This window comes from Tribolium madens, unplaced genomic scaffold (assembly GCF_015345945.1).
Source record: "Tribolium madens isolate multiple individuals breed KSU strain unplaced genomic scaffold, Tmad_KSU_1.1 Scaffold_7;HRSCAF=85;Tcas5.2_LG10, whole genome shotgun sequence".
Taxonomy (NCBI): Eukaryota; Metazoa; Arthropoda; class Insecta; order Coleoptera; family Tenebrionidae; genus Tribolium; species Tribolium madens.
The window spans coordinates 10,239,929-10,267,225 of NW_025401050.1; the positions used below are offsets into that span (position 1 = coordinate 10,239,929).

The window sequence follows — 27,297 nt, forward strand, 5'->3', positions numbered from 1 at the left end:
ATTCGTAAAATGGTGTATTTTGTAATTTGTATTTTTAATTTTATTGTATTTTTGTTTTTGTAATTTGTTCACTTTTTTTTTTAATTTTCCCATTTTAATATCATAATTTTATTTTTTTTTTAATTTACTTCTCCGGTAGTAAAATGACATAAATAATTTTTGTAATAATAATTGTGTTTTATTAAGTCAAAATATCAAATTAGGGCACAGAAGTGTGAAAAAAGCGGATTGGTTAAATAATTGATGGGAAAAAAACAAAAAAAAAGGAAAAAAGTACTGTCAGGTGTGGGGTTCGAACCCACGCTCTCTTTCGAGAACCAGAGCTTAAATCTGGCGCCTTAGACCGCTCGGCCAACCTGACTTGTATCAGAACTTTGAGTAAACCAGTAAATACACAGTCAAATACAATGAAATTATCAAAATTGTCTATAAAAATCATATCAGTGTATAAAAATACTTAAAATGACGTAAGTTGAAACAAATTTATTCTTTTAACAAAACTGACACCGAAATATTGTGATTTCGCAATAAGATTAAGACTTGTAGATTTTGGTTAATTACGACAAAATTAAACCCCGGATTGACAATTTTTGAATGTGTGTGTACGTAAAACGTTCCGGGGAATCGATTGGTGCCGAGAAATCCGGAAAATTCCGGACTGTTTCGAAGTTAGCGACGAGTATGGATTTTGATTGTTTTTGTCTAAATTGGCGATTTTCACAGTAATTATGCGTCAAAACTCGATGATTTTTTTTGCATAAGATGGGAAATTAAACGTGCTTTCCAATGGTACCCCACACAAGGGGCTACCACCAATGGTTACGGAGTTATTGGCAAAAAACCGCTACGGGACCAGAAAACGACAAAAATTTTCAAAAAATTGGAAAATGTCAAAATAATGTTTTTTTTTGCACTGCTGAGTGTTATAGAAACTCGAAAAGTGTCAAAAACGTTGTTAGACAAGTTTAAAAAAAAACGAGAAAAATCAACTTACCGTTTTTTTTTTAAATAATTTTTATGTATTTATTTTATTTTTTCGATAGAAAAAATGTAGCTTTTTAACTTATTTTTTATTTTAATTTTTTTAATTTTCTTTTCCGGTCGTAAAATTTGAATTTTTGTATTTTTATTTTTTTGTATTTTTGTTTTTGTAATTTTTTGTTTTGTTTTTAATTATTTAATTTTTATTTTCATAATTTTTGTTTCATAAAGCTAATTTTTGGACTTATTATTATATTTCATTTTTTATTTTCAAATTTTTAAAAATGGATTTTTTGTAGTCAAAATGTCAAGATAACGTTTTTTTGCACTCTTGGGATCATAAAAACCCGAAAAGTGAGAAAAATCAACTTACCGTTTTTTCTTGCTTTTTTTATTTATTTGTTTGATTATCACTGCCAACTGAAGAACCAAATTTTCCAGTATTATTCTTTAATTTGCAATTTTTACCTATCATTTTTAACGAAAGACTTAATAAACAATGAAGAAAAAGTTTTATGAAAACTAAATTCAAATTGTTTAAAAAACATATATCAAAAATTTGTGTACTTCGTTGGCAACAATAAACAGAAACCAAAAAATTTAGCAAACTGTTGTGTAAAAGTTTTAATTTACTTTCTAAAAAACTGATTCCATCGTTGGTCATGATGAATTTCCCGAAAATAAAAGATTATGGTGTCTTTCAACTACACAAAATTCAGTTACTTTGTTGGCTATGAAAATTACAGGTCAAAAAATGAGACAATGACCAACATTTTATTTTTATTTGATTCAGAATAAAAAACAATAAATTCAAATTATTCGAAAAAATTATCAAAAATTTGTATACTTAGTTGGCAACAATAAAAAACAAAAAAGAATTTTAGTGTCTAAGTACACAAAATTTGTTTATTTCGTTGGCAATGAAAATTACAGCTCAAAAAATTGGACAATGACAATCATTTTATCAGATAATTAACGTTTTTTTTTCTTATGAAACAGCTAAAAATCAACAAACACATTACAATTACACAAATTACAGAAATCTGTAATCCATTCATCGTCAAAAGTGAAAATAAATCAAATAAAAAATGGTGTCTGCAAAGAAACCGTTGAAAAAGTTTAAAACTATTTATCATTGCCAACTGAAGAAACAATTTTTTGATTTTATAAACGCCCTAAATCACAGATTCCTGTAATTTATTCAAAGTAAAAAACAATGAAACAAAAAATTCTATTAAAATTATTCGAAAAAATTGTCAAAAATTTTTATAATTTCGTTGGAAATCAAAATATTAAACAAACTATACATAAAAAGTTTTTAATGTCAAAAAAATTGGGTTCCTTCGTTGGTCATGATAATTAAAATTCACAAAAAAGGATTACGGTGTCTTTCAAGTACACAAAATTTGTTTACTGCGTTGGTAATGAAAATCGCAAGTCAAAAAACAACGTTGTTGGGACAAGTTTAAAAAAATTGAAAAAGTCAACTTACCGTTTTTTTCCTTCTTTCTTATTTATTTATTTGCAAAACATGCATCTAAACCAAAATTTTCTACCAAACAGAAATTGTTTCCTCCGTTGGTTAGGGAAAATAAAAGATTATCACTGCCAACTGAAGAATCAAATTTTCCAATATTATTTTTTAACTTGCAATTTCTACCTATGATAATTAACGCAAAATATAAAAAACAATGAAGAAAAAGTTTTATAAAAACCAAATTCGAATTGTTTGTAAAAAATCTAGCAAAAATTTGTATACTTTGTTGGCAACAATAAACACAAATAAAAATTAAGCAAACTTTTTTAAAAAACTGCAAAAAATCTTAAAAAATGAAATGTTTCCATAAGTCTTTAATTTCGAAAAAATTAAGTTCCTTCGTTGGTCATGATAATTAAAATTCACAAAAAAGGATTACGGTGTCTTCAAGAACACAAAATTTGTTTACTGCGTTGGTAATAAAAATTGAAAAAGTCAACTTACCGTTTTTTTTCTTTCTCATTTATTTATTTGCAAAACGTGCATCTAAACCAGATTTCCTACCAAACAAAAATTGTTTCCTCCGTTGGTTAGGGGAAATAAAGTCCCGCCTGACAGGTGTCATTACAGGAAACTGTAATTACCGATCATGCAGCTACGGCATCCAAGGGTAGGGAGTCAAGTGCACATTTCGGGTATAAACATTTGGTCATTTTATTGATTCAACAATATACATAAATAATATGTAGTGTATTTAAAATAAAAATTTACATAAAAGCTACATTTTTATACATAAAATAGCAAGCGCGGTGATTTTTCGTTCGAAATTTTCTTTGGTAAAATCGGCACAAAATTTTAACTCCAATCATCTATCTTCATTCGGGGCCTCTCCTACCATGCAATAAAAAAAAATTAGTATCAAGTGTGTTATGGACAAAAAAAAGAAGAAGACAAAACAACTATCATGCATTCTAGACCCAAGCCATGCGATTAGGCAAGCATTTGGTGAGTTTTTAGAAGAAAATAGAAGAAATGAGCACCAACCTTGCGTCGCAAATTCGGGGGAAGTACATAATGTGCACAGAAAAACTACACCTAAAAAACGAATCGTTTCAATTGTTTATTCAGAGATAATATTTCAACTATTCCGATTGAAAACAAGTCAACAACATGAATACAATTACATTTCTACCTAAAAGACATATTTCACAGCCCCTAACCTATAATAAATATTCCCGCCACGACCCTACAATTGCACTTTTCGGGGGAAACCCCGCAAGTTTTTTTTTTTTTTTTTTTTTTTTTTTCAGGGTGCTCTCAAGCCATTCCACCACCAAAAACAAACGACAAGCGTCCCAACTGTCAAAGCACACATGCCGAGAACACCCCCATGACGCGTCAGCCAATGTCAGCATCGCCGTTGTAAATTGCCTGTCTGTAACTATACCTATTGGTGGAGGGGGCGGGCCTGTCGGGAATAGGGGGCGGGACGACCACGCCTCCCGTTTCCATTGGTCCAGCGGCGGCTTCGTCCACCTCGCCGATGCTGTTCTCGACGAGGCTTATTGGGTGGGGCTCCACGAATTGGGCGATACGCGAACGAAGGATGTACGAGTAGGTGCGGTAGCGTTTCACCTATTGGTCATGTGATTAAAAATTGGGGGGGGGCGTGGTTAGGGGGCGGTACCTCGAATGTCAAATAGGATTCTTTCTCTTTGTAGTTTTGGACGACTAAAGACTTGGAGCCTTTGTCGGGGGGCGATTTACGGTGCTCCTCCAAGTCGGATTCCAGTCTGAGTACTCTCTCCTCGTGGTCGCGTAGTTGCTCACGCTGGAAAACATTGATTTTTTCTACTACCGGAAAAACTGGTTTTCGGGGCCAACGGAGGAAACAAATTTTTTTTCGCAGATTTTTGACCAATTTAACAATAACAAATTTGATCAAAAAAAATTGTTATTTATGATTAATTACAGATTTCTGTAATTATTCGTTTTTTTACCATAAAAAATAACAAACACATTACAATTACACAAATTACAGAAATCTGTAATCCAAAAAATTGCAAAAAAAAAAACTAATTTACAAAGCAGACCGTTGAAGAAATGTAAAACTATTTATCAATGCCAACTGACGAAACATTTTTTTTTTATTTTATAAACACCCCAAATTACAGATTCCTGTAATTTATTCAGAATAAAAAACAATGAAACAAAAAAACTAAATTCAAATTGTTCGAAAAAAATTATCAAAAATTTTTATACTTCGTTGGCAACAATAAACACAAATCAAAAAATTAAATAACCTTTTTTTTTTTAAACTATACTTACAAAAATGTTTGCATAAAAGTTTTTAATTTCGAAAAAATGATAATTAAAATTAGCAAAAAAAAAGGAATTTGATGTCTATCAAGTACACAAAATTTGTTTACTTCGTTGGCAATGAAAATTACAGCTCAAAAAATTATACTATGACAATCATTTAACTAACGGTTTTTTTTACCAAAAATTTGTTTTCTTCGTTGGCAGTAATAAACACAAATCAAAAATTATAGAAGAAGCTTGAAAAATAAAATATTTGCATAAAAAATTTTAATTTCGAAAAAATTAACTTTCTTCGTTGGTAATTTATTCAGAATGAAAAACAATGAAACAAAAAAACTGAATTCAAACTGTTCGAAAAAAATTTGCAAAAATTTGTATACTTCGTTGGCAACACAAATCAAAAAATTAAACAAAACTTTTTTTTAAACTATACAAAAATGACTGCAAGTGCGAAAAAATGAGTTCTTTCGTTGGTTATGATAATAAAACTCGTAAAAATGAAATTCAAAAAAAATATTGTTATTTGATTAATTGCAGATTTCTGTAATTATTCGTGTTTCTTTACCGTAAAAAATCAACAAATAAATCCATTCATCATGAAAATGCAAAAAAACTAATAAAATGGTGTCTTCGCAAAGCAGACCGTTGAAAAAAATGTAAAACTATTTATCATTGCCAACTGAAGAAACAATTTATTTTATTTTATAAACGCTCCTTAAATTTATTCAGAATAAAAAACAATGAAAAAAAAACCTAAATTGTTCGAAAAAAATTATAAAAAATTTGTATACTTCGTTGGCAACAATAAACAAATCAAAAAATTAAATCAATTATTTTTAAAAACTATAAACACAAAAATGTTTGCATAAAAGATTTTAATTTCAAAAAAATTGAGTTCCTTCGTTGGTCGTGATAATTAAAATTCGCGAAAAAAAGGATTTTGTTGTCAATAAGTACACAAAATTTGTTTACTTTGTTGGCAATAAAAATTACAGCTCAAAAAATTAGACAATGACAATCATTTTATCAGTGCCAACAAGATAGCTAACGGTTTTTTTTTACCAAAAATTTGGTTACGTCGTTGGCAGTAATAAACACAAATCAAAAATTATACAAAAACCTTGAAAAATAAAATATTTGTATAAAAAATTTTAATTTCGAAAAACTTAACCTCCTTCGTTGGTCATGATAATAAAATTCGTAAAAATAAAAAAATTATTGAATAAAAAATTTTAATAACGAAAAAATTGAGTTTCTTCGTTGGTCATGATAATTAAAATTAACAAAAAAAAAGATTTTAGTGTCAATCAAGTACACAAAATTTGTTTACTTTGTTGGCAATGAAAATTACAGCTCAAAAAATTAGACAATGACAATGATTTTATCAGTGCTAACAAGATAGAAAACGGTTTTTTTTACCAAAAATTTGGTTACTTCGTTGGCAGTAATAAACACAAATCAAAAATTATACAAAAACCTTGAAAAATAAAATATTTGCATAAAAATTGTTAATATCAAAAAAATTAAGTTTCTTCGTTGGTCATGATAATAGAATCCAGAAAAATAAAATTAAAAAAAAATAATTCCCCCATTAGCCACAAAAAAAAATTCAAGTGCAGAAAGTTCGCTTAAATCGGTTAAAATAACATTTTCAGTAGTAATTAAGTAAGAAAATTAAAGTGAATAAAAAAATCTCTAATATTTATTAAAAAAAAAAAATGTTTCCCTCGTTGGAACCAAAAAAAAAAAAAAAAAAAAAAAGGAATTTGATCCAAAAAAAAATATTGTTATATGATTAATTACAGCTTTCTGTAATTATTCGTTTTTCTTTACAACAAATAAATTACATTTACACAAATTACAGAAATCTGTAATCCATCATCAAAAATGCAAAAAGATATGCAAAGCAGACCGTTAAAAAAATGTAAAACTATTTATCATTGCCAACTGGAGAAACAATTTTTTTTATTTTATAAACGCCCCAAATTACAGATTCCTGTAATTTATTAAAATAAAACACAATGAAACAAAAAAAACTAAAGTAAAATTGTTCGAAAAAAATTATCAAAAATTTGTAAACTTCGTTGGCAGCAAAAACACAAATCAAAAAAACTAAACAAACTGTTTTGACAATCTATACAAAAATGTTTGCATAAAAGTTTTTAATTTCGAAAAAATTGAGTTTCTTCATTGGTCATGGTAATTAAAAGTCATAAAAAAATTATGCTGTCTATCAAGTACACAAAATTTGCTTACTTCGTTGGCAATGAAAATCACAGGTCAAACAATTAGACAATCACTGCCAACAAGGTAACTAACGGTTTTTTAATCAAAAATTTGTTTACTTTGTTGGCAATAATAAACACAAATCAAAAATTATACATTAAGCTTGAAAAATAAAATATTTAAATAAAGGTCTTTATTTGAAAAAAATTAAGTTCCTTCGTTGGTCATAATAATAAGATTTGTAGAAATAAAATTGAAAGAAAATTAGCCTCCAGAAAAGAATTTATCAAGTGCACAAAACTCACTTAAAACGGTTAAAATAACATTTTCGGTAAGAAATTTAAAGTAAATAAAAAAAAAAATTCGTTTCCCTCGTTGGAACCAAGAAAAAAATTACAGAAACCTGTAATTGTAAAAATTCGTTTCCGTCGTTGGCACCGCTAAATAAAACAAACTCAATTACCATATTTAATTTGGTGTGACTACATGGCAAGAGCGGCCTTTGAAACTTCTTTTGCGACCCAACAGCGGCCTCTAGCGGAGCTGCCGAGAAACTAGCCGCCACAAAATTAATCGTATCAATCCACGATTGCAATTCCTTCGAGTCACTACAATTACCAACATAAAAAAAAATCAATTCGAAAAAAAAAAATTTGTTTACCCAGTTTGAAATAAATATTCAGCCTGATCGGCGGTTTGTAACCTAAAAACGAACATCTTCTTCGTATAATCGTTGGCTTTGGTGGCCAATGCATGATGTATCCTTATCGCATTATGGAAATTATCACCCATTTGGTTCTTCCTGAAGCCGTTTTCGTCCTTGTGAAGATACAACACCAAATCCCGCAATGTACAATAAAACATCTTCCAGCTACGCTTGTGAAACGGTGCTAGAAAAATGCAGCAAAGGCCTTCGAAACAGCTATTTTGTATTGCAACATGCTGTGCAGATTCAAACTAAATCTCTACACGTTTTTTACATTTGTCAAAAATGTGAAAATCACGTTTTTGACAAATTCTCGTGTTGCTTGTGAAAAATTTAAGACACTCACTTCGTTTGGCGTTGGCCTCGTAACAGCATTTACGCATGACGTAACCTTTCTTGTATTCGATGGCATTCGAGGACATCGGAACGTCCAAAAAGGGATTCGCGCCGATTTGTTCGCCAGGTTTCGGCATTTGGGTGGCGCCATCTTCAGCATCCTCGTCGCTGGAAAGTGGAAAAAATCAAGTATGTAAATAAGTGAAAAAAAAATTACAGAAATCTGTAACTGTACTAAGAAAACAAACTGTTTTTAAGTGATTCGAGTAAAAAAAAATTAAGTATACAAGACATAATTTTGAAAAAATAAGTTTCAAAAATTAAAAAAAAAAACAAAAATTAGATATAGCACATAGTAAATTACAGGAAACTGTAACTAAATTAAGGTTGAAGACAAAAGGAAAAAGAAAAAAGCAAAGTATTGTGTTAAAAATGGTAGAAAAAGAAAAATAATCCAAAGGAATCAGTTAAAAAAACTATTTTTAAGTAATTATAAAACAAAAAATAAAGTATACGGGATAAAAATGACAAAAACAAACAAAACAATTTAGAAAAAATATGTTTCCAGATTTAAAAAAAAAATCAAAAACTAGATATAGCACATAGTAAATTACAGGAAACTGTAACTAAATTAAGATCGAAAACAGAAAGAAAAAAGAAAAAAAGCAAAGTATTGTGTTAAAAATGGTAGAAAAAGAAAAATAATCCAAAAGAATCAGTTAAAAAGATTATTTTTAAGTAATTATAAACCAAAAAATAAAGTATACAGGACAAAAATGTCAAAAATAAGACAATTTAGTTCTGCGGTTTAAAGAAATTTTGAAAAAATATGTTTTCAGATTAAAAAAAAAATCAAAAACTAAATATAGCACACAGCAAATTACAGGAAACTGTAACTAAATTAAGGTCGAAAACACAAAGAATAAAGAAAAAAGCAAAATATTGTGTTAAAAATGGTAGAAAAAGAAAAATAATCTAAAAAAAATCTGTTTAAAAAACTATTTTTAAGTAATTACAAACCAAGTCGTGCAGAAAAAATAAAGTATACAACACAAAAATGACAAAAACAAAACAATTTAGTTCTGCGGTTTAAGGTAATTTTGAAAAAAATTGTTTCCAGATTTTAAAAAAACAAAAATTAGATATAGCACATAATAAATTACAGGAAACTGTAATCAAAGTAAGATCAAAAACAAAAAATAAATAAAGCAAAGTATAGTCAAAAAGCAGTAAAATTTTCAGAATTTTCCTATTAAAAAAGTGGATTAGTTAGCTATGACCTTGAAAAATGTTTCAAAATGTTTACTTATCGAATATCAAAAATTCGGTTCCTCAATTGGTTACGAAAATAAATATAAAAATTAATGTTGGCTATGACAAAGTCGCTGAATTACAGAAAACTGTAATTAGCAAAAATAATGAAAAAAACCTTCTGTTCCGAGTTTGAGAGAATTACTAAAAGTCGGTATTATAGAAATCTGTAATGAGCAAAAATCCATCCATTTATTTAAAAAAAGAATTTAATTCTCTGTAAAAAGATTAATTTTCTATTGATTGGCAAAAAATCAAAAATTACAGAAAACTGTAATAAGTCATAGTCAAAAATTGAAAATATCAAAATTTTCGATTAAAAAATTAATTAATTCCTCAGTTTACTACAAAAATTAACTACCGAATGTAAAATTAAAAAATTTGGCTACCTCGTTGGCCAAAAAAATTTGGTTCCACTAGTGGCAACGTAAAATTGAAAATTGCAGAAACCTGTAATTTTACTTACAGTGCCCATTCCAGGGGATAATTCTTGATAGCGTGATACAGCGCCTTAAGAACATCCCTCGGGAAGTTTTCCTGCTCATTTAATCCTGATAAATTCTCGATAAACTCATTGCAGGTCATTTTCCTGCTGATATTCTGTCCATGTAGATCCGTATTGAGCAACATGATGGCGCACGTCAACGTATGTACCGCATCTAGAATCACATACATTATTTTTTCTACAAGTATAAAATCAAACAAAACGTTGCCAAACCTTGCGAATTAAAAGAACCAGGATTGCAGTCTAAATATCTCTTAGAAAAATGAACCAAAACTCTCTCGCGTTCCTGCGTTTCGCCGGTGAGAGAAAATTGTTTGAGGAACTTTCGTAGGGCTATATCTAGAGTGTCGTTTTCAAAATTGAAATATTTTAGGTATTCTTCGGCAACAGCGCGACTAAAATCGTTACTAAAACACAAATATATAGTGAAAAAAAGTAAAAATGCCTAGGACGATAAAGTAGTACTTTTTGCTCAGATGTCGAGAAACGTCCGATTTTTTGAAACCGTCAAGACTGTAGAGTCGTTTAGCCAATCGGATGGCCGAAGGTAAATCGACCGCTTTTGGTGAATAATGAAAACTATGGAGACTTTCGACGTCACTTTCGTCTTCGGACGACTGTGGTGAAGGGTTTCGGGCGCCGTCCTCGTCAAGGTCGGCCTGTTCGACCATTTCGTTCTATAAAAAAAATGAAAAAAAAACTTCAAACTAAATAGAAACACCCTGTATATTCATTATTCCATATCGGAAGATAAAATCCCTGTCTTGTACTTGAAAAAATTTAATTTTTAGCAAAAAATTCAATTTCGGCCATTTTGTGCCGCCATTTTTAAAAATGGCGCTGACATATTGTTAATTCGTAATTTAATGTTCAATTTTTATAATAATTTTTATCGCTTTCCGTTTTTGATTCATTATGAAAATAGGTTTTGAGACGCCATATTGGAAAATGACCTGACATATTGTTCATTTAAAACTAAATAGAAACACCCTGTATATTCATTATTCCATATCGGAAGATAAAATCCCTCTCTTGTACTTGAAAAAATTTAATTTTTTGCAAAAATTTCAATTTCGGCCATTTTGAACCGCCATTTTTTAAAATAGCGCTTACATGTTGTTAATTCGTAATTCAATTTTCAATTTCTATAATAATTTTTATCGCTTTCCGTTTTTGATTCATTATGAAAATAGGTTTTGAGACGCCATATTGGAAAATGACGCTGACATATTATTGATTCAAAACTAAATAGAAACACCCTGTATATTGATTATTCCATATTGGAAAATAAAATCCGTGTTTTGTCCTTCAAAAAATTTAATTTTTTGCAAAAATTTTAATTTCGGCCATTTTGTGCTGCCATTTTTAAAAATGGCGATGACATATTGTTAATTCGTAATTTAATGTTCAATTTCTATAATAATTTTTATCGCTTTCCGTTTTTGATTCATTATGAAAATAGGTTTTGAGACGCCATGTTGAAAAATGATATATTGTTCATTTGAAACTAAATAGAAACACCCTGTATATTCATTATTCCATATTGGAAGATAAACTCCGTGTTTTGTATTTCAAAAAATTTAATTTTTTGCAAAAATTATAATTTTGGCCATTTTGTGCCGCCATTTTTAAAAATGGCGATGACATATTGTTATATAGGTTTTGAAATGCCATATTGGAAAATGACGCTGACATATTGTAGATTCAAAACTAAATAGAAACACCCTGTATATTCATTATTCCATATTGAAATTTAATTTTTCGCAAAAATTTTTATTTTGGACATTTTGAGAGGCTATTTTTAAAAATGGCGATGACATATTGTTAATTCGTAATTCAATGTTCAATTTCTATAATAATTTTTATCGCTTTCCATTTTTGATTCATTGTGAAAATAGGTTTTGAGACGCCATATTGAAAAATGGCGTATTGTTGATTCAAAGTTTGTTTATTACCCAAAACCAAATAGAAACACCCAGTGTATTCATTATTCTCTGTATATTTATTATTCCATATTAAAAGATAAAATCCCTGTTTTGTACTTGAAAAAATTTAATTTTTTGTAAAAATTTTAATTTCGGCCATTTTGAGCCGCCATTTTTAAAAATGGTGCTGTCATTTTGTTAATTCGTAATTCAATTTTAAATTTCTATAATAATTTTTATCGCCTTCTGTTTTTAATTCATTGTGGAAATAGATGTGTCTATTTTGAGAGGCCATGTTGAAAAATGGCGCTGACATATTATTGGTTATTTAATAATTTTTATCGCTTTGTATTTTTATATTCACTGGAAAAACAAAAAACAAAACGAAATCTAAACACTTTGTATATTCACTATTCTACTTTGAAAAACAAAATCGCTGGTTTGTACATTTCAAAAAAATAATAATATCGGCCATTTTAAAAAATGGCGCTGTCATATTGTTAATTAAGTTAAATTTTCAATGTCTATAATAATTTTAATCGCTTTCTATTTCTCATTCGTGTGAAAACAGATAATGACCTCCATTTTGAAACGCCATATTGAAAAATGGCGCTGACATATTGTTGTTCCTAACCAAATAAATCTCCAATTCTTACAATTTTTATCGCTTTGTATTTTTATATTCATTAGTAAAACAAGTTGTCGTCCATTTTTAAAAAATGGCGTCAGAATTTTGTATATATGTCTATATTTCAAAAAATCATGAATTTATTAATTTTCTCTTATGTACTTCATTTTTTGCAAGAATGGTTTATTTCAGCCATTTTGAACCGCCATATTGAAAAATGGCACCCAAATACTAATATTACTATTTTCATTTGTGTTTTTAATTTTTGCAATTTTCATTTGTATTCATTAGAAAAACGAGTCGTCGTACATTTTAAGACGCCATATTGCAAAATGGCGCTAGAATTTTATATTTGTGACTACATTTCAAGACCGTAAATATATAATTTTTATTTTTTTTTATCAATTTAACCTTTTTATTTTTTGTTTTATGATATATTTAAATATGGTTTAGTCGGCCATATTAAAAAATGTCGGCCAAATTTCTTAAATTGATATGTAATTTAAATCAATTTCTACTAAACCCTACTTTCTAACTCGAAAAAATAGTCAAAGTTGTCCATTTTGAAACGCCATATTGAAAAATGGCGTCCTATATGTTTTGTCACGTGATTTTCAATCAAAAAAATTTTTTTGGGGGCGTGTCTGAAACTAGCCCCTCCCCTTGACCCACCTGACTATCACAGGTTTTTCCTCGATTATCCGGTCCTTTAACTTGTATCACTATTCTATGATCACTATTCTGCCTTTGTCTTGGTTCAGAAACCAAAAGCGTACTATCACTATCACTATGATCACTAATCTCCATCACGCAATCTCTGATACCCATACTATCATCATCGTGATAATCCGGACTTGAGATGTTCGAAATGGCTTCCGATACGCTAAAATCGCCGTTAGTGGGCGGTGCAACCACGCCTCCAGTAGGCGTATACGGAAGTCGACGCGAACCTGATTGGCTAGACATCACCGAGGAAGACACCGATGTGGGAGACGCCGGCGAACCGGAATGAAGAGGGCTGGACGATGGGGAGGTGTTACTATGGGACGAACTGCTACCATTGGAGAGGGTGTGGCAGAATTTATGGTGGTCGCCGGTTGGCGGGGCGTTGTACGTCCACACGATGCGGTCACTACAAAAAAAATACAATTCTAGAAAATGGCGAGACGCCATTTTGGATCGCCATATTGGCCAAAACTTCTTTGTCTTATATTATTCCAACAGTAGAAATAAAAAAAAATAAGAAAGAAGTTTTAAGTCGCCATATTGGAAAATGGCGCCTGAAATAACTCAAAAACTCAAAAATCCGTTCCAGATTGTTGATTTTCGCAAAACAGTTAAGAAATAATAACAATAATAATATAAACATTTGATTGGACGCCATTATGAGACGCCATATTGGCAAATGGCGGTCGAAACTTCTCTCTCGTCTTAGATTACTCGAGCTGTGACCTAATTTTACTATATTAAGATACAAAAAAATAAGAAAAAAGTTTCAGGTCGCCATACTGGAAAATGGCGGCTGAAATACGTTTTGGCTTATAACTCGAAAACGGCATCCGATTTCAATAACTTTTTCACCAGATGATTAATTTTCGCAAAATAGTCAAGAATTGATAAAAATAACAATATAGACATTTGATTCGACGCCATTTTGAGTCGCCATATTGGCAAATGGCGGCCAAAACTTCCCTCGTCTTATATTCCTCGAACTGTGACCCGATTTGATTACCATTTAAATAAAAACAATTAAAAGAAGTAACAAGAAAAATGGCGTCCGAAACACGTTTTGGCTTATAACCCGAAAACGGCTGATCCGATTTCGATTTTTTTTACTAGATGGTTAATTTTCGCAAAATAGTCAAGAATTAATAAAAATAACAATATAGACATTTGATAGGACGCCATTTTGAGTCGCCATATTGGCAAATGGCGGCCGAAACTTCCCTCGTCTTAAATTACTCGAACTGTGACCCGATTTGAATACAATTTAAATAAAAACAATTAAAAGAAGTAACGAGTCGCCATATTGGAAAATGGCGTCCGAAACACGTTTTAGCTTATAAATCGACAACGGCTAGTCTAATTTCGATGATTTTTTCACCAGATTGTTGATTTACGCAAAACTGATAATATAGCCATTTGATCGGACGCCATTTTGTGTCGCCATATTGGCAAATGGCGGCCGAAACTTCCCTCGTCTTAAATTACTCGAACTGTGACCCGATTTGATTACGATTCAAATAAAAACAATTAAAAGAAGTAACAAGTCGCCATATTGGAAAATGGCGTCCGAAACACGTTTTAGTCTATAACTCGGGAACCACTGGTCCGATTTGTATGTTTTTTTCACCAGATTGTAGCAAATTGTCGACTCTATCGTTTACCTGTCCCCCGAGGCGCTGACGGACTCGGGTCGTGTGTCTAAAAGCGTGTTCAGCGAGCTGGTGATATCGTCATCGTCTGCATCAATATTTCCAGCACTAATGCCACAATTTTGTGGTTGTAATTGATCCTCTGATCGACTCGTCCGTACGAAATTGCTGTACTTTGACCCATCACCCGAGCCCGGCGATGGGTGGGTAGAATCCCATTTGTTGGCACTCACGGGCGAAGTATTGGCCGAATTGCAATGGTGATGGTTGCCCTTCGAGCCCATATCCATTTCGTTGGGACTGTTTGGCACCGAATTGTGTTGTTGCTGGTGGCGTAGATGATGGGTGTGGCTGTTGTGGTACCTCAAACTCTCAATCTGCGAGTAAAAACGCCGTTTTTTTGACAATTCAACTGTCAAATTGTGAATTTTTGGTGAAAATCAAGTGACCTTTTTTTGTTGTTTAGGCATGCGCGAGATGTTGAGGATGTGCTCGCCGGTCATCATGTAAGCCTCGAATTTGGGTTTGGTGGGCTTTTTGTCGCTAGCTGCCAAAGGCTCCCATTGGAGGCGGTCGTTGTCGTCGTCGGGGGCGGAGAGGAGGGATTGCTGTTCGGGGGGGCAGCTGCCGTTGCGGACATGGCTCTGGTGGACCAGGGGGCCGGGGCGGGGACGGGGGGCGGCGCTGTCGCCGCCCACAGAGAGGAGGTGCTTGCGAACGGTCGCTTTGATTTTCGGATCTTGACAAAGAGAGACATTTTGGAGAAAATAATTAAAGAAGGGAAATAGGGGGATTCTGAGGTGAGAAATTGTGTTGGCAGCCATTAAAGTGTCAAGTTTCGACAAAAACAATCGAGCCGTTTTTGGGGAATTTTATTTTTTAAGCAGCGATTTGAAATTTCGCGCCGAAATTTTGGAAAATGGCGTCCAAATTTATATTCAAAATTATTTTGTTTGCTCTCTTTTATTATCTTTTATTTTAAGATTTTGTAAGAAAATGGCCGCCACAATTCGTGATTTCATAGTTGTTTTTTTGCTAATTTTTATGTTGATTTTCCTTGCAAAATTAGCATTTTTTGTTTATTTTACATAATATTCTTTAAAAAAATGGCGGTTCAAATGTTATCATATATTTAACGATTTTGAAAATTTAAGCCGCCATACTGAAAAATGGCGTGTAAAATTATATTCAAAGCTGTCCCAAAAAAATTATTTCGTAACTAAAAAACATTTTCTTTTATACTGTCTTTATTTTGAGAAGCCATGTTAGAAAATGGCTACCACAATTCGTGTTTTTCATTTTCTTTTTTTTTTCATTTCACTTTTATTTTACTACTTTTTATATTAATTTTGGTCTTTTTTTGTTTATTTTGTAGCCATATTAAATATTACCGTATATAGTTTTTTTTTGTATAAACCGCCATATTGTAAAATGGCGCCTACTTACCGAATTTCTATTTTTTATACTATATAGCTTGTTTTTGGGTCGCCATTTTGAAAAATGTTCCATCCATTGTTAAAATTCATGATTTCTCCCAATTTAAGTACGCCATATTGGAAAATGGCGCTCGAAAAATAGCTCCTCTCACATTCTTTGTTTTTTTTTCATAATCATTTTTTCGTATTTTCTCACTGTTTATCTACTTCTGTATTTTTTCACTTCTTTTTTGAAGCGCCATATTGGAAAATGGCGCACTAGAAATTCTTTATCAATCTTGTTCATTACCATTTTTTATTTTTTAAACAGTGATTTTTAAATTTCGCGCCAAAATTTTGGAAAATGGCGTCCAAATTTATATTCAAAATCATTTTGTTTTCTCTCGTTTATTATCTTTTATTTTGAGATTTTGAAAGACATGTAAGAAAATGGCCGCCAGAATTCGTGATTTCATGTTTTCTTACGAATTTTGTTTTTTTTTGCTAATTTTTATGTTGATTTTCCCTTCAAAATTAGCTTTTTTTGTTTATTTTACATAATATTCTTTAAAAAAATGGCGGTTCAAATATTATCATATATTTAACGATTTTGAAAATTTTAAGCCGCCATATTGAAAAATGGCGTGTAAAATTATATTCAAAGCTGTCCCAAAAAACATATTTTCTTTTTAAACTGTCTTTATTTTGAGAAGCCATGTAGAAAATGGCTACCACAATTCGTGTTTTTCATTTTCTTTTTTTTTTCATTTCAGTTTTATTTTACTAATTTTTACATTAATTTTGGTCTTTTTTTGTTTATTTTGTAGCTATATTAAAAAATGGCGCCTGAAGCTCAAATATTATCATTTTTTCGACTTTATTATCTTTCTTATTACCTTATCTTATTATTTAAATAAGTTTTTTTTTTAATTTTATTACAATTTGAATTGCTACTTACCGGCCTTTTACTTTATTTTTTTTCATTATTTCGCAAACAACTATATTATAAAATGGCGTCTGAAATCACTCAACAGCTTTTTCCGCAATTTTTATTTTAATTTCATTCAAATTTTGATTTCTACTTTTTTTTGTATGAACCGCCATATTGTAAAATGGCGCCTACTTAACGAATTTCTATTTTTTATACTATATAGCTTGTTATTGGGTCGCAATTTAGAAAATGTCCCATCCATTGTTAAAATTCATGATTTCTCTCAATTTAAGTACGCCATATTGGAAAATGGCGCTCGAAAAATAGATTCTCTCACATTCTTTATGTTTTTTTTTTAATCAAGTTTTCGTATTTTCTCACTGTTTATCTACTTCTGTATTTTCTCACTACTTTTTTGAAGCGCCATATTGAAAAATGGCGCACTAGAAATTCTTTATCAAACTTGTTCATTATCATTTTTGTGTGTTTTCTCATTCCTTATCTACTTATATATTTTTCTCACTACTTTATGACTTTCTATGCTTTTTTATGCGCCATATTGGATAATGGATTTCAGTATTGTTTTTGGGTCGCCGTATCTATTGTTGAAATTCATGATTTCTCCCGCCATATTGGAAAATGGCGTACTTGAAATATGCTTTCTCACATATTCTTTATAAATCTTTTTCATTAACTTTTTTTTTGTATTTTCTTTATCTAATATATTTTTCTCACTATTTTTTTGAAGCGCCATATTGGACAATGGCGCACTTAAAACATATTTTCTCTCATATTCTTCATCAATTTTATTCATTATTTTTTTTTTATATTTTCTCATTGTATGACTTTCTATGCGCCATATTGGAAAATGGCGTCCATTTTTGTTTTTTTATTTTTTTGTAGTAAATTTTTTTGTATTGTGTTATTTCCTGATTAGCGATATATTTTTTCATAATTTTTTTGAAGCGCCATATTGGAAAATGGCGCCGACTTTTAATTCTTGTTGACTTTAGTTCGCAATTTTTGCAAAAATTATTAGTTTCGAGTATATTGAAACGCTAAAATAATGATAATAATTTATTTTACGTCAAAATAACAATACATGAGGTGAAAAATGATTTGTGCCAACAAAATTCCCCCTCAAAATCCCTCAAAAACTTCCTCAAAAAAAACAATCGAAGCAAAAACGGTGTCTTACCACGTTTTATTTTTAGTGTTACAGGATCTGACGATAATCGTAGGCATTTTAAAACTGAAAAGCAAAATATAGAGCGTTAATAAATTAACAAAAGCGTCTCAAACCAATTTTTTAGTTCGCTAAAGTGAGAAAAAAAATTTCTCCAACAAAATTTAGTGCTCAAAAATGTGAATAAGAGAGAGAAAAACGTTATTTACACTGAAATAAACAGGAAACTACTTTACCTTCTTTCGTACTGAAACGATTCACGTCAGTTTCATTCACTTTCAGGATGACATCTCCCACTTCCACCTGAAAAAAAAATTAATTAAATCAATTAAGTTTCAGTTCAAATCAAGTTGGCGGTGATAAATAACATTAAGAAGAGACGTTCATGTGAAGTTGTTAGACGAAATGAAATGATATTTGTCACAGTTGACGTTATTTCAGACATATTTCAGACCCTAAGAAAAATTCCAAAAAGATTAAAAAATATCAAGAGTTTCATTTGCTGTGACATTTTTAATTTATTGTTGCAATTAAAAGCGTTCGATATTGCGAAAAATGTCTAAATTTGGTTTAGGTACAGTCGGGGGTGAAAGTAGTGTACCCACATGACGCGCAAAATGTCAAAAAATGTACACTTGATCACAAAAAAATGTCCTAACTAATGAAATTGAAATAAAAATTAACACAATAATGAATGGGTGATAAAAAATGACAGTTTAATAGGTCCGAGGACGTACCCCTGGCCTAGTTTATTAATTTTATCATCATTTCAATTATTTAGTGGTCATAAATGACAAAATTAATGTTTTTGCTTTTTTTGACCCCAAATTAGCCGGATTTGAGTCCATGGAAAGGCTTTGGTTTACAATTTTATGATGTTTTGAAATTTGGTCCATTAAATAAGAAAAATGTAGAAATATATAATTATCTAACTAATAAAAAGCAAAAGATACAAGTTTATTCAAGGTTTTATTCTAAAAGTCCGGATAAAGAAAGTTTATTTCTTATTCAAAATATGTCCTGATAGAAAAATCGTATTAAATTCATGATATTAGCACATTCTGCCACCAAAATTGCCAGATTTGGGTCCATGTGAAATGCTTTGGTTTGCAAAATTTGACTAATTTGGTTTTGGTCTTGCTTAATTTTGTCTTGACTTGATGATCTTGGCCTTAATTTTTTCAAAATTTCGATTTTGTTACTTTTCTACAACCAAAAATGCCAGATTTGAGTCCATGTGAAAAGCTTTGGTTTAGGATTTTATGATGTTTTCTGGCCATTTCAGCCTCCCTGGTCCCAAATATAACTCTAATTTGGTCCTTTAAGCCATAAAAATGTACAAATATATAATTTTCTAACTAATAAAAAGTAAAAAGCAAGTTTTTTTCAATGTTTTATTGTAAATTCTTGAAAAATTTTAGATAAAAAAGGTTTATTTCTTATCCAAAATATGTCCTGATAGAAAAATCGTATTAAATTTATGATATTAGCACATTCTGCCACTAAAATTCGTGATATTATCAGGTTCAGCCACCAAAATTGCCAGATTTGGGTCCATGTGAAATGTTTTGGATTCGTGTTTTCCGATATTTTTTTACTACTTTGACCACCCGTATTCCAAATATGACATTATTTAAGCCATTTGGGCCTTAATTTAGCTTATAGACACTTAAAAACCTCCAATTTTTGCTTTTGTTGGAAAGTTAAAGATAAAGAAAGATAATTTTTGATTCAAACCGTGCAAATTCGTGATATTATCACATTCAACCACCAAAATGGCCAGATTTGGGTCCATGTGAAATGTTTTGGTTTCGTGTTTTCCGATGTTATTTGACAATTTTTACCTCCCTGATTCCAAATATAATATTATTCTGGACATTTGGGCCTTAATTTAGCTTATAGATTCTTAAAAACCTCCAATTTTTGCTTTTGTTAAAAAGTTAAAGATAAAAAAAGTTTATTTTGGTTTCAAATCGCATCAAATTCGTGATATTATCACGTTCAGCCACCAAAATTGCCAGATTTGAGTCCATGTGAAATGCTTTGGTTTCGTGTTTTTTAATGCTATTTGACTATTATGACCGTTCTGATTCCAAATATGACATTATTTTTGCCATTTGGGCCTTAATTTGGCTTAGACACTTAAAAACTTCAAATTTTTGCTTTTATTGGAAAGTAAATCTTTCCTCCCTAACCCTGAAACACATTCCAATGGTCGTCTTTCAAGCAAACAGTTATCTCAGCTGTCTCTTCCCATTAAAAAACTAGGACGGAAATAGTCCAGTTTCGGTATTTTTAAAATTAAAAAATCACGTGTGCTTATGAAATTACACCGGTAACTCGATTCTTGTATAGTATTATTTCCCTAGTACGTAAAAATTCCATTTCAAGGTCCCACCTACCGGCCTAAAAATAAATTTTCAACTGTCTTCGAGAATAAATATCCCACAGGTGCACCCACAAAAAACGATCACAGTCTTATCGCTTATCAGTTCATTACACGTGAAAAACGCCTTGAAACGCCACCGACGCACATCCACAGACGGCTAGACTGTGACTGGCGGCGGGACGACACAACTGGGTCACACCCAAAGCGCTCTCAGTAAACACAGACTTCGATACTTCGAAGCGGTGCCGCAGTAAGGACCGCCGCCCCCACCGCCGCTCCCGCCCCCGGCGGCGTGATAGAAGCCGCCATACGCTAACCGCCGCCGAAAATTCGGTCAAAATCCGATAAAAAATAAAGAAATTACAAACGAAAGAAAAATTTTTGTAGCATACCGGGTGAGTCAACAAATATGGACACACCTGTGAATTGTAAACGAAGCGAGTGATCGAATTTTGGTAAAAAGTAATCGGTTTAGGGACACAAGTGACGTCTCCAGTTGTATTCCCTTCACGGCCAACTTAATTTTTAATAAGCTACGCGCGAGTGAATTATTTAATTTTTCACCCTAGAGGATAAAACTCTTTGTGGATAGGTTACAATAGATTTCCTTATTAAAACTCCACCATTTCGTTCAATAAAAGAGTTCCCAGTTTCCAGAAAGCAAAGCCTCGAAGTATATCATTTAATACGACTCTCCAGATCCTATAAAGTAACTCACAATCCGAGAGAAATTAATAGATCTTTTCGAACACCAGGTATATAATATACCGTATGACACATTTTATCAGATTTTCGTCTCGTGCAAAGCTCGAATAAATCAATACAAACAATGTAAAAAAGCAATTACGAAGTTTTCGGTGTCGTTACGAGTCGTTTGAGTTTACGTAACGACGAAGCGAGTCACGCACTTGAAACTTCTTCACAAGTGTCAAGTATTTGATTTTAAATCTTGTTTAATAATGCGTTTTTGGTGCGATTCTAGTAAGCTATGGACTTGGTTAAACGATCGATAACTACATTGTTACATTATTTAGGTCATACTGCAAGCACACACAAAGTCTTCCAGATTGCTTCGAAAAAACAAACGAATATCGGTTGGAATCACAATGACATAACTACAAAACCCCGGTCCGATATCTTGATAAATAACGAAATTGGAGCCAGTTGTTTAAAAATTGTGACATCTTGTATAAAACATACCGGATGAGGCATTAAAAAAACAAGTGGCGATATCTCTGGAACGGTTTGAGATATCGAATTTCTGTAAATTGCATTCGATTCGTATTGAGCAAGCCTTGATTTACCGTAATTGGAAATTAAATTATTACGTTGTTGTAATTTATATTATTACTCCAAGTTGGTAATATTTTGCAATATCGGCCTTCGACCGTTCAAACGTCTTAATAAATGTCAAAAAATGAGCTACCAGATGTGTGTATAATAATAAAAACGTTTATTTTCGTACAAGTGTAAACACAACCGAGTGGCCAAAAAAACAACTCACAAATGTCAATAATAAATCCCTCAATTTGCAGTTTTGCCAACTAAATTAAAATTAATTGGCGAGGGATGAAATCGCGCCATTTGTATGCAGGGTCACGTGACGGTCGCCATAATTAAAAAAGAAAACATACAGCAATTTGTTTAATATTGTAATTTGTTTGCTTTCACAGACGAGATCAATGAACGACGCCGACTGCGATCTAATCAAATATTTAGAAAATTTCGAAGATGAATGTAAATATTTTCGTAAAAATGACAATTTCTATGTTTCTTGATAAGAAATTAGGGCCGAGGACGGCGCCTTGAGGCATTACTGACCTACTATTGCCGTTTACAACTTTCTGTAATCATCAATGACGCAGTTTTTGCACTTTTGACCACCAAAATGACCCGATTTGAGTCCAAGTGAAAACGTTTGGTTTGACGTTTGATGAGGTTTTCTCACTATTTTCACCCTCCTGGCCCAGAATATGACCTTAATAGGGGATTTTGACCCCAAAATTGCCGGATTTGAGTCCATGTGAAAAGTTCTGGTTTCGTGTTTTTCAATGAAATCCGACAATTTCGGCCTTCCTCATACCAAAAATAACATCAATTTGCAAATTTGGGCCTTAGTTTGACCTTGAAGGCTCGATTTAGGTATATGTGATTTACGTTTTTGCCCATATTTTGGGCCCTATTCGTCGTGGAAAAATTCTAGTTACAGATTCAGAACCCTTGGAAAATCCTCCTTCCCCTGAATCCCTCTTTTGTTCCATTATTGACGTCACGAGTGTTTCCTCATTACAAATACACCGTTGGAAGCGGAAGTCCTATCGTTCGAAATGATAAAGAGATACCGTCAGCCTCGGCCTTTGTGATAAAAACTCGAAACAAAAATACGTGAAAAAACTGTGTTTTTCTTTAAATTAAATCAACGAAGAGTTGAGTAATTCGAGTAAAACTGGTCGAGATGAATTATTGGCGAGGCGCCGCGACGACGGCGTCGTCCTTTTCCATCTATATGGCGTCGTAATCCGCACGGAGAAGACCGTTCTATCCGTTTAACATTTCATATTTATGAAGTGGTTAAAGCTGCAAAGATCTAGGGCGAAAACTAGGGGAATTTAGCTCTTTTTTAAGCGAAATTTCCATTAAAACACTCATTCGAGTGCTGAAATGGACATTAAAGCACCGTTTTCGGCCAATGCCTAATCAACTAATTAATCAGAAACTAAAACCAATTTCTGCTATTAAAGCACCCATTTGAGTGCTTTAATGCCAAATGTCAAATAATCAAATCCCAAATTCGAGTGCTTTAATGATGTCGAATTTTTATATATGTTTTTTCCCATTTGAGTGCTTTAATAACAAATGCCAAATTATTTTGTGAAAGCTCATTTGAGTGCTTTAATGACAAATGTCAAATTAGTCAAATGTCAAATTTGAGTACTTTAATGATGTTGAATATTTATATGTTTTTTTTTCCATTAAAGCACCCATTTGAGTGCTTTAATGACAAATGTCAAGTTATTTTGCTATTAAAGCACTCATTTGAGTGCTTTAACATTAAAGTTTTTTATGTTTTTTTTTCTATTAAAGCACCCATTTGAGTGCTTTAATGATGTTGAATTTTTATATACTCATTTGAGTGCTTTAATAACAAATGTCAATTTATTTTTTATTTATTTTTGTTGAAATTTTATATATGTTTTTTCCAAGACTGGTAGTAGAATTACCAGTGGTGCCAACTGTCGAAATTTCGATTTTTCCGCCTCCGTAATCACTCTCATTCTTCACAAAGTTGCACGCAACGGAATTAATTTGTTTGACAAATATGAACTCGCTTTTTATTGCGTAATGAATTAATCAAATTACGTGCCGACATTCATTTTTTTTTCCCCAACACGTGGATATTTAAATGTAAATTCGTTTGAAACAAAAAAATGTAAGCTTTAATTATGGAACAAGATTTTTTTGAAAGCGATAAATATCTATGATTTATCTGTTTTAAAATCGTAATTCTATTAAAATGGTGAGCGAAATGTTGAGTACCACTTTAACGAACTGGAAGAGATCTTTTTCATAGTTATTATCGGAAAATCGAGGCGAAAATGGATGTTTTTAAACGAATGAGAATTTTACTCGAGTCATTTAAATTGCTAATAAAATCGCAGAAGGCGTGGAAGTGAAACGTTACGGCTTATGGTTACGAATTGATCGAAAATAGACTCTCACACTCAATTTATTTGTGACAATGTGTGTAAAGTGGGCTATAAACGTAACTGTAACGGAACGTAACTTAATAACTGTATTTACAAACATATTCCAGAACGCAGAATGTTCCAATTAACCGCAACCGTAACGTAAAATTACATTTTTTTTCCTTAAAACGTAAAGTAACGATACCAACGGAACGTAACGTAAATTAACACAATTTGACGTAACGCAATTCTAAGTAAAGAAAGACAAAAAATGCATCACCTAAACGCATTAGCATAAAGTAACGTAACGCAATGAGTCTACTTTAGTAAATATCGCATTTCACATAAAATTTGCACACAACGTAACGTAACGTAAGAGTAAATAATTTAAAGACTAAAATTGTGCAAACTTGCATAACAACGCAACTAGCACGTAAAGTAATAAATAGTGTAAACAATACTTTATATCGCCATATTTGAATCCCAAACACAATGTAACTTTGGGTAAGAAATTAAAAACGCAAACGTAAAGTTACTTTACTTAGTAGTTAAACGTAACGGTTAATGTCATAACGTAACATAACGCAATACAAATCTCGCATCAACTTTGCATGAAACGTAACGTAACCGTAGAAGTAAAAAATTCAAAAAATTAAATTGTGCAAGTTTGCACACAAATCGACGCAACTTTATCGTAAAGTAATAAATTTAAGAGGTTTTTGTGTAAACCAGACTTTATATCGTCACATTTGACCCTTAAAACGAGATTGTAACCTAAGGTAAGAAGTAAACCAACGCAAAATACTTACATAACGCAACTGCCATACCATAACGTAACCATAACGTAAAGTAATGAAGAGAAGAGGTTATATTAGACCGCAACGTAAAGTTACGTTTTTTTGCTATCGTAATAGACTTTACAACGTAAAGTAATAACACCAACATATCGTAACGTAACGTATATTAACAGAATAATTTGACATAACGCAATTCTAAGTAAGAAAAGAAATAAAAAATGCATCACGTAAACGCATTAGCATAAAGTAACGTAACGCAATGAGCCTACTTTATGAAAATATTGCACTTCACATCAAATTTGCACAAAACGTAACGTAACAGTAAATAATTTAAAGACTAAAACTATGCAAACTTGCATAATAACGCAACTAGCACGTAAAGTAATAAATAGTGTAAACCATACTTTATATCGCCATATTTGACTCCCAAATAATTCTTAAAACACAATTGTAACACAGGATTATAGAAATTAAAAAAACGCAAAGGTAAAGTTACTTTACTTAGTAGTTAAACGTAACGATTATACCATAACGTAACGTATCAAATTAGCAAGAAACGTAACGTAACTGTAGAAATAAACAAATCAAAGAATTCAATTGTGCAAGATTGCCCAAAAATAGTACAAATAAACGCAACTTTAACGTAAAGTAATGAATTTAAGAGGTTTTCGTATAAACCAGACTTTAAAACAACACAAACGTAATGTTACCTAAGTTACATAACGTAACCGCAATAACATAACGTAACATAACGCAACACATCTATTTTTCTTTTTTTAAACCTAACGTAACCTTAAGGTTACACGCAAGACATAAAACACAGAAATTGTGCAAGTGTGCCTTAACATAGTCTAAATTAACATAAACATAACGTAAAGTAATGAAGAGAAGAGGTTATATTTGACCCCCAATAATTTAACAAATAACGTAACGTAACCGTAATGGTATAAAAATAATTTGTCAAAATGCAATTGAAGCGTTTGGTGCGAAATCAAGTTACTGTACTTAGTAGTTAGACATAACGTATCAATGTTAAACGTAACGTAACGTAACCGTAACGCAATGAGCAAAAATCGAATTCCGCCCCGAATTTGCATAAAACAACGTTCAATCAAGCCTCCTCCGAATACAAATCACTTTATAAATTCCGGTATTTCGTCGACAAAAATCCCCGGTTGACATCAAGCAACCTATGCATAAACAATAAATCATAATCTTCGAGCCTGCTTCGACTCAAAGCCTACTTTATTGATGTCGGGGTTTAAATATAGAAAGCATCTGATGAAGTTTGAAGGTTTTTCTCTTGGAAGTTTGCAAATTCGTCATTTCTGTTTTAAACAGTTCATAAATCAAAAACCTTGAAATAATCGATCGGGCAAAAAAAAGAAAAAAAAATTTTTAATAAGTTTTCGAAAGAATAAAATTACACAGTGGAAAGTATAATCGCAGGACCTTTGACTGTAGCAATTTCTAAAATTTTGGTCAATTTTTGCGTAATTAAGGCCCCAGGTGGCGCTGAAACCCATAAATAATAAACAATTGCCAAATGGCATTAATTAAATGCAAGATGGCGTCGTAATAATCAAAAATTGATCGTATCGAGTAGGCTTTCGGCCAACTAGATAACACCATAACAAACAAACGTCAAATTTGACATTTATCATCCACGCACACTTCGATGTCGTCTTTTCGGCGTTTTTCACCCGGAAAAGCGTCCGCAATGCAGCAGATGGTGCAACGTCATCTGCAATTTTTCGAAAATCGAGTGTGCCTGGGGCCGGTAATGCAGTTTTGACAGGCATCGCCCCAACGCTTGCTTGATATTGCTCACCTCTCCGCTCTCGGCGGCCGGGGAATCGTCCAAGATGTTGTAGATGATGGGTGGCAGGCCTGGTTTTCCCAACAGGGAAAAACCGAAACCGGAGTTTTCACTACGATTTAGAACCACCAACAGTTCCTCAGACATAGTCACCGGGCATTGATTTATTATTATTCGTTGAGAGACACGCCACACGAACACTACCTACTTCCCACGACATAACCTACATGACTGAGTAGTGCCACAAAATGGCCGCCAGAGGGCGCACAAAAACAACGAAAT

The 27,297-nt window shown here is 31.8% G+C and overlaps 1 protein-coding gene across 6 annotated transcripts; it reads right to left on the bottom strand.

Annotated features, from left to right (window-relative positions):
- Positions 1–3,147: 3,147 nt before the first annotated feature.
- On the bottom strand, positions 3,148–27,256 carry LOC123009606 (PH and SEC7 domain-containing protein). Of its 6 annotated transcripts, XM_044406034.1 has the most exons (16): positions 27,028–27,256; positions 18,561–18,627; positions 18,337–18,390; positions 15,242–15,531; positions 14,805–15,169; positions 13,090–13,549; positions 10,330–10,541; positions 10,078–10,271; positions 9,826–10,018; positions 8,059–8,216; positions 7,668–7,917; positions 7,470–7,614; positions 4,146–4,289; positions 3,906–4,093; positions 3,503–3,553; positions 3,148–3,349 (listed from the first exon to the last, which is right to left on the bottom strand). In XM_044406034.1, exons 1-16 carry the CDS (start codon positions 27,160–27,162, stop codon positions 3,334–3,336), a joined length of 2,922 nt encoding a protein of 973 aa, XP_044261969.1. In that variant the 5' UTR covers positions 27,163–27,256; the 3' UTR covers positions 3,148–3,333. The 6 variants fall into 6 exon arrangements, with proteins under 6 accessions (XP_044261969.1, XP_044261970.1, XP_044261972.1 ...); XM_044406035.1 differs by having other exon boundaries at positions 3,148–3,553; positions 7,668–7,896; XM_044406037.1 differs by lacking the exon at positions 3,503–3,553.
- Between the last annotated feature and the right edge of the window lie 41 nt (positions 27,257–27,297).